Source organism: Chenopodium quinoa, unplaced genomic scaffold (genome assembly GCF_001683475.1).
Source record: "Chenopodium quinoa cultivar QQ74 unplaced genomic scaffold, ASM168347v1, whole genome shotgun sequence".
NCBI lineage: Eukaryota > Viridiplantae > Streptophyta > Magnoliopsida > Caryophyllales > Amaranthaceae > Chenopodium > Chenopodium quinoa.
The window spans coordinates 6,438,022-6,452,099 of record NW_018742329.1 but is presented as its reverse complement, the minus strand read 5'-3'; the positions used below and the strand labels follow the sequence as shown (position 1 = coordinate 6,452,099).

The following is a 14,078-nucleotide window of genomic DNA, read 5'->3' as shown; positions in this document are numbered from 1 at the left end:
AGTCGGACGGGAAGAGGTTCGACAATAGAGAAGGACGACAGAAACAGTCGTCCAACAAAGATGAAAAAAGAAAAAGGGGTCTGGGCGGCTGATTCCTCTAAACAGCCGGCCAAGAAGAAAAAGGAATTCAAACCATACTCCCCAAAGTATGTGTTTAACAAGGATAACCAGTTTATCCTAAAAGAAATAAAGGGACGGCTCTCAATTGAGAAACCGCTCCCATGAAGGTTCTGCGAGCAACCGGAACCAAGACAAAATCTGTGCTTATCATGATGACATTGGTCATCACACCAACGACTGCATTAGTCTCATGCGGTACCTAGACCGCTTGGCTGATCAAGGTGATCTTGACACTTATGTCAAGAAATCTACGGGGAATACTTCCTCAAAAAAGCAGTCGGCCAAAAAGAATCAACAGGCCGACAGTTCCGATACAGATGATGCAGTCGTCTACACCATTGCAGGCGGCTTCTCAGGAGGCGGCCCCACTATTAGGGGCAACAAAGATAATATAAGGCGGTTAGATGTAAATTCCGTTCACCAAGAACGACCGTCCAAATATACATTTCCTGAGATTGTCATCACTGAAGAGGATCTAGAGGAATAAGGGGGCCGCATGACGACCCTCTCGTTATTGAATGTAAAGTGGCCAACCAGAGAGTTGGTCGAATCCTCATAGATACTGGGAGCTCTTCAGATCTCATCAGCAGCAAATGTCTGTCAAAACTGAAATATCAGACGGACTGCATACATCCGGCCTCCCACCCTTTAATAGGGTTTGGAGGAGGAGTCGTCCACCCACTGGGACGAGTTGATCTACCCGTCCGCCTGGGCGAAAAAGGGGAAGGACGACACATGGTAGTCCGATTCCTAGTTGTAGAGGAACTCTCTGCCTACAACATGATTCTGGGTCGCCCAACCCTGAATAGTGCCAAGGCTGTTATAATCCCGTCACTTATGCTGCTTAAGTTTGAAAGGGACAATGGAACAGTCGGCTCCCTAAGGGGAGATCAGAGGATGGCCCGAGAGTGCTATCTCTCGGATGTCAAACCCACTGCTAAGGCCACTGGGTCAAGTGGAGAAAAAACAGACCTTGACAATGTCAAGGAAAGTGCGCCTGTTCAAGAAACAGGCGACAGAAAAAGAAAGGCGTCCCAGACAGAGTCCGCCAGAAAGGCAAGAAAATAGCAATCATTGGCAGAGGACCGGCCGGATGAGTTCCGCCCTCAGCCGGCTGGTGAGCATACGGACCTGATATTAGACGACTCCCGCCCTGACCGAACAGTCAAAGTTGGGACGACTGCTCTGAGAAACCTTGGTGATGACTTTCACAACCTGTTGAAAGAATACAAGGACATCTTTGCATTTGAAGTCCATGAAATGCCAGGCATTAGTCCTGATCTGGCAGTACACAAACTCGCTGTGGATCCGAAAAAGAAGCCGGTACGGCAAAAGAAGCGGAACCATGGTGAAGAAAGAGGTCAGGCGGCCGCCGCCGAAGTCAAAAAATTACTTGATGCAGGGTTCATTCGGCAATGTTACTTCCCAGATTGGGTTGCAAATGTGGTACTTGTTAAAAAGCCGAATGGCACCTGGCGAATGTGTGTAGACTACACAGACTTGAACAAGGCGTGCCCCAAAGACAGTTACCCTCTGCCCAAAATTGATAACCTGGTCGACTCAACAGCCGGCCATGCCTTGATGAGTTTTATGGACGCCTATTCTGGTTTTCATCAAATTCCTTTGTGGAAGAAAGATCAGGAGAAGACGGCCTTCGTCACTGATCAGGGATTATACTGTTATACGGTCATGCCGTTTGGTCTTAAGAATGCCCCGGCTACATTCCAACGAATGATAAACACAGTGTTCTTTGATCAGATTGGGAGAAACGTCGAGGCATACATTGATGATATGATTGTTAAGACTAAACTTCAGAAAGATCATCTGACGGACCTCCGAGAAACTTTCGCCACACTCAGGCGGCACCATGTCATGCTCAATCCCAAGAACTGTGTATTTGGAGTTGAGTCTGGGAAATTTCTCGGATTCCTTATCAACCAGAGAGGAATAGAGGCGAACCCTGAGAAGGTACAGGCGGTCATTGACATGCAGTCGCCTCGTACCGTCCGAGAGGTTCAGAAGTTAACAGGTTGTCTGGCGGCCTTGGGAAGATTTCTAAGCCGATCAGGCGACAAATGCCTATACTTTTTCCAGGCAATTAAGAAAAAGGCAAGGTTTGAATGGGGGCCGGATGCTGAGGCCGCCTTCCAGAAATTAAAGGTTCACTTGCATTCCTTGCCAAGGCTGGTCAGCCCTTTGCCCAAAGAAAATCTCTACATGTACCTGGCCGTCTCTGATCATGCGTTAAGCGCGGTGCTCCTTGCTGAAAGGGACGGCTGTCAACTTCCGGTCTACTTTGTCAGTCACGTACTGAAAAATGCCGAGTTGAGGTATCCCCTAGTGGAGAAATTTGGTCTTGCACTCTTCATGGCTGTTTAAAAATTGAAGCCCTACTTTCTGGCACATGCAGTCGTCGTGTATACCGACCAACCGATCAAACGGCCCCTTACCACCATGGAGTCCTCCGGACGAATGATCAAATGGGCCATAGAAATGCAGAGTCTCGAAGTTACTTTCGAGCCTAGAAAAGCAGTGAAGGGGCAAGCCTTTGCTGACTTTATTGTAGAGATGACTCGTCCTCCTGACTCTCAAGTTCCAGACCAAGTCTGGAAGGTATATGTGGACGGAAGCTCTACTTCAAACGGTTGTGGAGCAGGCGTCGTATGTCAATCTCCAGAGGGCGACAGGTTCGAGTATGCTCTACGCTTCAGTTTCCAGGCTTCAAACAATGAGGCAGAATATGAAGCTTTACTAGCCGGGATCCGCATGTGTAAGGCGGCCGGGGCAAGGAAAATAGACGCCTGTTCTGATTCACAACTGATAGTGAGTCAGTACAATGGCGAATACGAAGCAACACATCCGGCCATGATCAAATATTTACAGGCGGTCCGACAAGCAGTCGGCTCCCTTGAGGATTTCCATCTGATCCAAGTACCGAGATCAGAAAACAACCAGGCAGATGCACTCTCGAAATTAGCATCATCCGCCTCCTCCGATACTCCTCGAACTGTGTTTTGGGAAGTAATGGAGAAGAGAAGCATCGAGGAAAATCCTATTGGAATTCTAGACAGAAGCTCAACCTGGATGGATTCAATCAGGGCATATCTGACAAACGGTACACTGCCGGATGATCCTCAACAGGCGGCATCACTGAAAAAACGAGCCTCCTGTTTTGAAATGATACAGGGGGAACTGCACAAGAGGGGGCACCTTCAACCCTTCTTAAAGTGTGTTACTCCTGAAAAGGGACGAGAGATACTAGATGATCTTCACTCTGGTTTCTGTGCTTCCCATATAGGTGGTAGGATGCTTGCTCAAAGGGCAAGGCGGCAGGGCTACTTTTGGCCTACTTTGGAAGCAGATGCAATGGAGATGGTGAAAAAATGTGACAAGTGCCAAAGGTTTGGCAAATTAATTCACCGTCCGGCTACCGACCTCACTACCATTCACAGCCCACTACCGTTTGCTAAGTGGGGCATGGACATTCTGGGTCCATATACGCCTGCTACAGGCGGCAGAAGGTATATACTTGTTGCCGTTGACTACTTCACTAAATGGGTAGAGGCGGAGGCTGTAAAGGGAATCAAGACGAAAGATGTAATTTCATTCATTTGGAAAAACGTCATCACTCGGTTCGGGGTTCCCATGTCTATGGTTTTTGATAATGGTCCCCAATTTGAGACGCCTGTTCTCAAAAGCTGGTTGGGAGACCAAGGAATTGGACATTACTTTGCATCTGTCGGCCGTCCACAAGCAAACGGCCAGGTAGAAGCCTTTAATAAAATCATCTCAGACGGTCTCAAGAAAAAAATTGAACGAGCAGGCGGCCTATGGGCAGATGAACTACCACATGTTCTTTGGGCCATTAGGACGACTGAAAAAGGGGCGACTGGAGAAACTCCATTCCTCCTAACTTATGGTGCAGAAGCTGTTCTTCCAATAGAACACTACGAGCCGACTCTTCGAGTAATGCTATATGACGAAGAGGCAAACTGGGAAGCTATGCGCCTGGCATTAGACTCACTTCCTGAAAAGAGGGGCAATGCTGTTTTGCGCCATGAAATCTACCGCCTGAGAATGACTAGATCATACAACAAAAAAGTGCACAGGCGTCCACTCAAAGTAGGGGACTTTGTACTTAGAAAAATGGAAGCAGTTGGTAGGGCTAACGAGTCTGGCAAACTAACTCCCAACTGGGAAGGACCCTACCGAATCTATGCGGAAGTCAGGGACGGTACCTACCGTCTGGAAACACCAGACGGACAACCGTTGCCTCGAACTTGGAATGTAGATAACCTTAAGAAATATTTCTTTTGAATGATGTAAAGTAAAGAGGGGCATGCCGTCTGTACCTTTACAGTCGGCTACTCTCCATTGAGTTTCACTCTTTATCTTTACAGGGGCATGCCGTCTGTTCCATTACAGTCGGCTACTCTCCCTCGAGTATTTTACTCACAATACTTAGCTAAAAAGTTTAGGGCCTGGCCGATCCTGTAACTAACAGGCGGCTACCCTTCTTTTACTTAGCACATACGTTCACCAAAAACATACCAAGGCCACTGGCCGAATGATCAGACCAGGCGCCTAGTCAACTGATCTAACTTTTAAAAACTAATCCGACCTGTCCCAACATTATAGCAGGCGTCCGGCGGCATCCATTCGGATGAAATTCGTCGCAGAGAGCAGCTCCCTTTTGGGTGGAACATTGTTCTATAAACTAATTACACGGCACCTATACGACTGTCCCAAAGGGCAACCACGTAGCCGTTTTTGAGACAAGGATAACTCTATCACTAACCAAACCAGTGGTAGCAGTTGACATCTGAGTCAGATGACCGCCTGTATTACTTGGGATAAATGCAGGGGGTACCTATTGAGTTAATAGCCAACAAACATTGGCGAATCAAGGGGTCTAGCCGGCCTACGCCGCCTGGTACCTCTACTTCTCAAACAAAAGTGACGGCGACTGAGTAACTCCAAAGTTAACTCATAGTCACTCCTTCAAATTTGGTATGGAACCTAAAAAGTTTGAGTCGTCCGCCTGTTTTATACAAACAAGGGCACTCGAACCCCTATTCCTACTGGATAACCTATTGAGTAAATAGCCAACAAACATTGGTAAATCAAGGGGTCTAGCCGGCCTACGCCGCCTGATACCTTTACTACTCAATCAAGATTGTGACGAAGACTAAGTAACTCCTATGTTAACTTAATAGTCACTCAAACTTAGTACTGAGCCTAAAAGGTACGAGTCGTCCACTTGTTTTTAATAAACAAAGGCTCTCAACCAATACTCTTGCTAGGTTAACAAATAACAAATTAGAGGCCAACATTGGCAATAAAGGGAAACAACCGGTACCCGCCGCTTGTTTTCCTACTTAAATTCCTTGGCTACTTGGTAATTCTATTTACTTGGTCAAATTGAATAAAGAGTTCGAATACCGATTGATTAAATGGCCGACTGATCATCTATCCTGGAAACAGACAACCAGTCGTCCAGGGGCATAGGCGGCATACTTACTATTTGTACCTGTCTTAACGTTCGGCCATACACAACAGTCTGTCTAGTGAGCAAATTTCAAATACTTAGACAAATTTGAACAAAAACAAAAAATTTGATTAAAATGAGCCGGCCATAAAAGACCAGCAGAATATTCAAAACCCCGGCCCCCTGGCCGGGTAATTACAAAGCAAACGGCACGCAGGCCGTGAAAAGAAAAAATATACTTAAAGCTTAAGAAGGGGGCAGTTCAGTATCAGCAGCAGCCGCCTGGTCAGCACTCTTCTTGCTGGACTCGGCCTTCGCTGCATCATCTTTTGATGCCTTTCCCCCAAGTGGCACAAGCGCCACAACAGGCTCTTCCTCCTCCAACGCAACGTCCATCGCCTCTTCTTCAGCAGCCGCCAGGATCTGTTGATTATATATTTCCGAACACTGGCGGTACGTTCTTTCCCATGAGGCAAAGTCGGCACTGGGGAACAGTCGTTCCCAGGTCATGCGTTGGATTTGGGCGGAGTCTTCCACCATCTCCCGGACGAGCTCTTGTTTTTCTTGCTCGGCCTTGTCCGAGAGCTCTTGGGTAAGACTCTTCTCCTGGTTCACCAGGCGTTCTTTTACGTTAGCCAAAGATTTCTCCATGGCTTCGTAAGAGTGCATTTTCTGGCGAAGGGGTTTCAGCTCGGCTTTAAATTTGGTGACGGTCCCCTCCAGCTCGTCAACCTTCTTTTGGGCCGCCTCTAGCTGAGCCCGAACAGCGGCGGTCGCCTGCGCCTGATAATAAAGAAGATCAATGGTCAGTACTTCATTTTGGGCAATTTGAAACATTGCTTTATCACAGCTGGAGGCGGCCATAGCCTTTGCGGCCTTTACCTCTTTGTTTTTCCGATCAATCGGCTTGCGAAGGCTGTTGACTCGGAGCAGGGCCTAAGTACAAAGAAAAACAGGCGTCAGTTTCCAATCATAAGGGTTAACAGGCGTCCTGGAACTTCAAAAGGGTATACCTCAGCTAGGATCCCCGAAATTCCATCGAGGTCAAGGGTGCCGGCACCCTTGACCGCCTCCCTGTCAGAGGGAGGAACTACTTTAACCATTGACTTGGCTACCTCAACCAAGTCAAGTCCCTGGGGGCCGGCTGCATTAAGCAGAAGGAAAGACAAGTTAGACCTAATCAAGAAGGAAGCAAGAGTGAGTTTTTACAAGCAAGTGTCCATACATCTAGGCGGCCCCGCCTGGGTTTTTGAAGAAGTGGCCGGCTGCTTCTCAGCCGCCACTGTTTTCCTGGAAGACCCAGGAGAGCTTGCAACAGTCGTTCTCCGGGCCTTGGGGTCCGGCTGTTGCGAGGAAGAAGCCCTTGGAGTGCCAGACTGAAAACAAAAAGAGTTAGTATATGCATAATACAACTTAAAGGGGAAGAGTTTTCAAAGCTTACCAAGGGTGCCTCCTTGCTGGGGGAGTCGGCGTACGACTGCTTCATTAGCGAAACCCGCAGCATGGCCGCCGCAGTCTTAGATGCTGTTATTTTACTCATGGCGTCGGCTGAAAGAAATAAACAGCAAAGTTAGTAAAAATCCCAAGTAAACAAGGCGTGAAAAAACAGAGTATTCGTCAGGCCGGCTACCTCTAGAGCACCGACTGCCGAGGCCACAGGCGGCCAAGAAGTACTCATCATAGAGCCACTTGAAGCTCGGGACGCAGTGTAGGGGTACTTGCTCTCGTACCCCTGAAGTAGAGTTCACCCTAGTCTCTACTTTGAAGAGTCCTTTGTCTAGGATCTCTCTTTTAGCCTTTGGGGGAACAGGCGGCATGCTGCGGCCGCCTGCAAGAAGAGGCGGATCCCTGTTCCACTTGTTAAAACGTTTGTTCAGCTCCGTGTCTGAACTCTCGATAATAAGGAAGGTGTTCCGCCAATCCTTCCATTTGTTTGCCTTACCTCTCGTCATGAGGTAACCCCTGTGGCTTGTTAGTTGATACCAGCCGGTACCTCCCGACTTAGGGGTCCGGCTGAGATAGTTCATGTGGGCGAAAGCCTCAAAACTTGGCTCCACCCCGTTCAGTTCGCACCCGGCCACATAGCCGAGTACGTTTACCCAAGAGTTGGGGGCTAACTGCCATAACCCCAGATCATACCCATCTAAAATCCGCTGAACAGCCGGATGTAATGGGAAGCGCAGACCAGCTTTGATGGCCGCCACATAGCAGCCAAAACAGCCGTCACCATAGCTGGTACCAGCCGGCCAGACGACAGTATCTTCTGGATCCGGCACAAACAGTAAATACTCCGGGCCCATTTTGTGGTTAGCAATAAAGCTCGCCACGTTGTCTCGCATGGTTGCGATCCGGCCCCGGGGCACCCTGCAGTAGTAGGGGTGTTTTCCTCTCTGTAAGAGGCGGACGGCTCTGCCCAATTATCCCCCTTCTCCACTGCATGGGAACTTCTCGCCTCTTGTAGGCGGTTATGTTTTTCTTCTGAGTCAGAAGAACTATGGTCAGAAGAACTATGGTCAGAAGAGCTGGAATCGGACTCGTCCCCTGACGAGTCCGAAGAGGACGACGCCTCCCCTCTCCTAGAGGGGCCCGCCTCCTCTCCCTTAGAAGGAGCAGAAGGTAAATTAGACATGTCCACGGTTAGATGAGAAGGGAACACCTTGGTCCCTCTCTCAGAACTGTCAGCTTGACAGTCGCCTCGTTCCACATCTGGCGCCTGGTCAGATGTTTCGCTAAGGAGTACCCTTTGGGAGGAGCCGTCTGAGTTTGATATTCTAGCAGTCTTTTTTGTTCTGGCCATCACGTTCTGCATAGACACAGATTCAGTCGGACTTTGTATAAAGGGCAAAGATGGGTCCAGAAAAGGGCAGGCGGCACTCCTAGTCCTAGATTCAGCTGTCCCCGGTGACCGGCTGATCACTAACTTAGGGCGTGTCGTGTGCTTCCATGGTGCCATTTCAAAAAATAGAAAGAAAATTAAGAGTAAGAGAACTGAGTTACCTGAACGGATGACAGTTGATGAAGTCCTGAAAGTTCGGGTCAGTCGGCTTGTCAGAACAGGCGGTAGGCAGAAAAAGTCCGAAAATGTCAGAGCAAGTTCAGGGGTCCGAATGTTCTCGCAAAAATTCTCAAATGTGAAAATGACCGAAGTCAGCACTTCCTTTTATAGGCAAAATGAGAAGGCGAAGGGTCGCTTCCGAATTCAAATTTGGGCGGAGAGTCTCCCGGCCGTCTGCAAGGTGACACCTGTAACGGGCCGTCGCCTGTCACCGTGCGACACCTGTCACAGGCGACACGTGACCAGTCGCGTGCCACCTGTGAGGGGCAAATGATTAGGGGATTTTTATCCACCAAGCGCCGTTTGACAAGTGGACCAACCAGGTTCCGCCACGCGTCCTCCACGGACCACTTAAGACACGCCACGTGTCCACCCATGCCAAATGGGACAACCGGCCATCAAGGCCCATTTCAGTCTAGAAGCCCGATCGGCCCTAGGTTTACCTTAAACCTAGAGAGTTGCACGCTTCCCAAGGCTATAAATACTCGATTAATCCTCATTAATCAAGGGACCGAATAATTAACGGAACGGAGGAGAAACATTACGGAACACACTAATAACCGGCTGATCTCGCTAGCAAAGCAGATTACCTACATTAAATACTCTCACCTAGAGAGACCTTATTACTTTAATTTCTGTATTAATTACTCCTTAATCAGGTACTAACTTGACCGTTGGAGGCGGAGCTCTCAGGAGTCTCCGTTATTTTGCAGGTACAGGCGTCCGGTTCCAGTCTCGGAATTGTAGCTCTCCCGCAGGACATCAGAAAACCCCAAAACACATTGCATACGAGCTCATTGTTGTCAAAGTTGTTTTCGCTAGGGTGATTCTTCCAGCCATCGAAATGTATTTCGACTTCCACCCTGCGAGTCTACGATTTATTTTCTCACATAAATATGTAAAGGTATTCCGAGTGAATCTACTTGTGAGGGTAGGCATGCCAAGGTACATACCTAAGTCGTCCGTTTCATCGATTCCCAAAGCATGGCAAATTTCTTGAATTTTTCCAATAGCCATATTTTGAGAAAAATAAACTTTTGATTTTGGATAGCTAATTTTCTGACCCGAGGCGCTACAAAATCTAGCAAGGCACTCTTGAATAACCACCGCTTGATCAATATTAGCTTCAGCAAATAAAATTATGTCATCAGCAAAACAAAGATTTGATAATTTTAGGCCGTTCCTACTTGCATAAATTGGCTTCCAACGATCCTCTATAATTGATTCCTCAATCAATTGATTGAGGCGTTCCATACATAAGACAAAGATGTATGGAGATAACGGATCGCCTTGTCTAATTCCTCTCTCCGGTTTGAAAGCTTGGGTGGGCTCACCATTCCATAAAACCTTCATCGAAGAGGTTGTAATACACTCCATTATGAGCTCAATCATTAATGGAGGAAAGTGGATCTCATATAAGGTATCCTTGATGAAATCCCATCTAAGGCGATCATAAGCCTTTTCAAAATCGATCTTGATTGCCATAAGTCCTTTCCCTCCTTTCTTTTGTTTCATAGTATGAATCACCTCTTGTACAATTACAATATTATCTGTAATTTGCCTTCCAGGAACAAAACAAGTTTGAGTGCATGAGGTTAGGTGAGGCATCATTAGCTCGATCCTATTAACAATTGCCTTTGTGATAATTTTATATGCCACGTTACAAAGACTGATAGGTCTGAATTGGGTGGCAAGTTCCGGGGAATCAACTTTCGGAATAAGAATTATAAAGGTATCATTCAAATTCTCCGGTAATCCCTTTCCATTCAAAGCATCTAAAGCAACCTTGTATACATTTTCAGCAACCAAATCCCAGTGTTTTTGAAAGAATAATGCTTGAAAACCATCCGGATCCGGAGCCTTCATTGCACCCATCTCGAAGACCACTTTTTCGATCTCACACCTAGCAAACTGTCTCGACAGAGTATCCCAGTCCCTCGAAGAGAAAGCTGGAAAAATGCCATTCGACATAGGCCCTAATAATTGTTGTTCATCCGCTGCAAATAAATTTTGAAAGTATGAGACTATATTCTGTTGAATCAAATCCTTTTCGTACAGCCATTCACCACTTTCAATATCCTTGATAGTTGTTATGTTGTTGTGCCAACGCCTTGTGATAGTGCTAAGGTGGAAAAACGATGTGTTTCTATCACCATCTCGTATCCATTCCACCCTTGACTTTTGATACCATAAGAGCTCTTCTTATTCAAGAACTTCATCAAGTTCCTTTCGAAGTTTAGCCTCTAACTTAATTAAATCCCTCGAACGTTGAGAAGCTAAACATTTTTGAACTCCCCCAATTCGAGCTAGAAGATTTCTTTTTTTCTTGAAAATATTATGAAACACATTTCTATTCCAATCTTGAAGCTCATCACTAACTTTCTTTAACAAAGGAAATAAAGGCCTCGATTTATCCCATTTAGTCTCGATGAATTCACGGAAGTTATCATGAGTTAGCCAAGCGGCTTGGAATTTAAAGGGTTTTTTAATTGAAGCTATAGGTGCAAACCCATTCGGAGAGATTAAAATCGGGCAGTGGTCCGATTGAACCGCAGGAAGGTCTTTTGTAGTGACGTTAGGAAAGCGGAGGCTCCAATCAGCATTACATAAAGCACTATCGAGGCGAGCACTGGTACGGGTCTCCAAGGAAGTCCCTCTTGCCCATGTATGGTTTGGGACACCAAACTCAATTTCCAGGAAATCCATATCTTCAACCCATTCGTTGAATTTAGCAGTTCGCCTTGTTGTTTCAGGACAACTAGAACTTCATTCATGAGCAAACCTAGTGTCATTAAAGTCCCCTGCAAGCATCCATGGCTTGTTATGGGTTGCAGCAAAATCTTTTAACTCACGCCATAAGTCACTCCTTTTTAGCGGGTCTGGACTCGCATAAATAGCAGTGAAGTACCACGGTTCTTCACCCAATCGACGAATATTCATTGTTATATATTGATCGTGTTTATGTATTGGTTCTACCGTAACAAAATCAGGTTTCCAAAAAACCCATATTCCACCACTAAAACGTTGGGCATCTACCCTTGTGTGACCCATGTATCCAATGATTTTTGAGATACGCTCAGCTTGCTGTCCCCCCATGTGAGTTTCAACTAGGGTTAAAACAGAAGGTTTGTGATTACGAACCACTTCTCTAAGAGCACTAATAAATGCTCGACTGCCCGCCCCTTGAACATTCCATACCATGCAAGATATATATTGGGAATTTGGAACTAAATTTGGGATAGTATCTTCCATTAATTGAGGAATAGAAGGTAAGGTACTTACATATGCATTCGATATGAGTCTCATCAGTCGAGTAATCTCATTGGGTATTGTCAAGGTTACTACCAATTCCATTGGCTTCGGAATTGGTTCCATCCAAGACTCCATTCTTACCTCCAATACATTCGTCAGGGGGTCGGCTATGCCCAAGTATGGAATCTCCATCGGTTGACCCACGCAAAGAATTTTGTCCGTCGGGATCCGTAGCAGTACTACATCCGATGGTGGGGGAAACATGGGTGAGCTCCTTTGGGGATGCATTTTGTGAAGCGTTATTTGGTTCTTCTGGGATAACTTCTTTGTTCTTCTGTGTCTCTTCCCTTTCAAGAGTTTCCCTCGTGTTTTCTTTTCCTAGTTTATTTTTGGTCACAAAAAATTGTGTAGCTTCTTTTAGATTCTCTAAATTTGTTATTGGAGTAAGAGGCCTAGGATTCTGGGATGCTGTTTTATTAGCTTTAGGAGTATCTTTTTTCTTGTAAATCTTTTTGCTCTCTAAACGCTTCTCTTGGGAATTATTTCCATAATTCAAGGGAAAAGAATTAGGATAAATTTCAGAATTTTTTTTTAGAATTATCTCCTAAGTTAATAGTAGGCATATTTACCTCACTATTAATATGGGAAGATATATCAGGATCTTTTGAAGACTCCCTTGATTCCAAATTTATAGCTCCTTGAAGAATATCTTTAGAAACAGAATCCTCTGAGGCAACTTTTACTCCTTCACCTTGACCCACAAGAATTTCAAAACTTGATTTTGTTACTGCAATACCCACCGTAACATTAGCTTGATATTTAGGTAAATTTTGACTTTGGTCTCTATTTTGGATTGGACCCTCTTTTCCATGATTCGGGTTGGATTTATCCATTTTTGGTTGTCGTTTTTGACCCGGTTATTTGACCAGCATCCAACCTCCATAGCTATCCACTTCTTCAGGTTTTGCAGGGGGTGCTTCTTTTTGGATATCCAAATCATTAATTTGATTATTAACTTGGTCAATAATAATACCATCAGAAGGACTTTTAAGGGCACATTAGTCTTCAACATGTCCTAGCCTTCCACATTTGTAACATAGCATTTTGATACCTTCATATTGTATCCTCCATATCCTCCCCTTAAGCCAAAATTTGGCTAACAAAGGTTTCGAGAGATCAATTTCAACACTAAGTCGGGTAAATTGCCCTCTTTCCGCGTAAGCTGTGGATTTATCAACTCGAATGACTCTTCCTATTTTAGCTCCAACTTTTTTCAAGAACTCCTTATCAAAGTATTCAATAGATAAGTTTAGAATTCTTACCCACGCAGTAAGCACATTTATGGATGCTTCCTCCGGTATGAAATTTGGAGTCCATTTACGGATAGTAAGGTACTTATCTTCGATTAACCAAGGCCCCTGGGTTAAGACGTAATTATAATCATCCACATTATTGAACTTGGCAATGAAGTACTTGCACCCTATATTTGTTAGGATTAATTCGCCTTTCAATTGCCATTTCCTTTTAAGTTGTTTCATAAGCCCCATATAACCAAGGCTGCCATCGAACATTCGAATGATTAGAGTATGTTTCCATGGTTTCCTCATAGCACGTTTTTCCTCTTTTGTAAGAAGAATTACAGGGCATCTCTCGCTATCTTCAATACCCTCCGGGATTTCATCATCATCAGAAACATCTTCCTCATCCTCAATCTCGATGTGAGTCTCCCTATGTGCAACCTCATCTAACCGGGTGTCTCTGATTAAATCTCTGAAGGATTTAGCAGTGGTTCCCAGATTTGGAGGAGGCAGAGGAGATTGCTGGGGTTCAACAATTGGCTTAGGTAATTGATAGATATTACCATCATTCTCCAGTTCCATAGGCACTCCTTCTTGAGATGCTTCAGAATCTCCTTCCTTATTAAAAAATAGTTGAGTAACCTTTCGTTTCGGTTTTTTATTCGAACGATGCAGTTGATCTACCATGTCAGTAGGGTTTGGAAGAAAAGGGTTATGGCTCATTGTAGAGAGAGAATTATTCCCCCGTAGGTTAGTTCAATGTTGATATAAATTAAATAATCAACTGGAAATTCAGAAGAGAAAAATATGGAGGGAAAACGCTTTACTAGGATTCGAACCCCTAACCAAGTGGAAGTTATAATAA

General features: G+C 45.4%; 2 protein-coding genes across 2 annotated transcripts; both read right to left on the bottom strand.

The window, feature by feature from the left end:
* Nucleotides 1-10,865: 10,865 nt before the first annotated feature.
* LOC110691999 lies at nt 10,866-11,369 on the bottom strand. Its single transcript, XM_021868992.1, has one exon. The coding sequence runs from the start codon at nt 11,367-11,369 to the stop codon at nt 10,866-10,868; it is 504 nt and encodes a 167-aa protein (XP_021724684.1).
* A 1,604-nt stretch (nt 11,370-12,973) lies between these two features.
* LOC110691991 lies at nt 12,974-13,900 on the bottom strand. The gene has a single exon (XM_021868980.1). It carries the CDS (start codon nt 13,898-13,900, stop codon nt 12,974-12,976), a length of 927 nt encoding a protein of 308 aa, XP_021724672.1.
* Between the last annotated feature and the right edge of the window lie 178 nt (nt 13,901-14,078).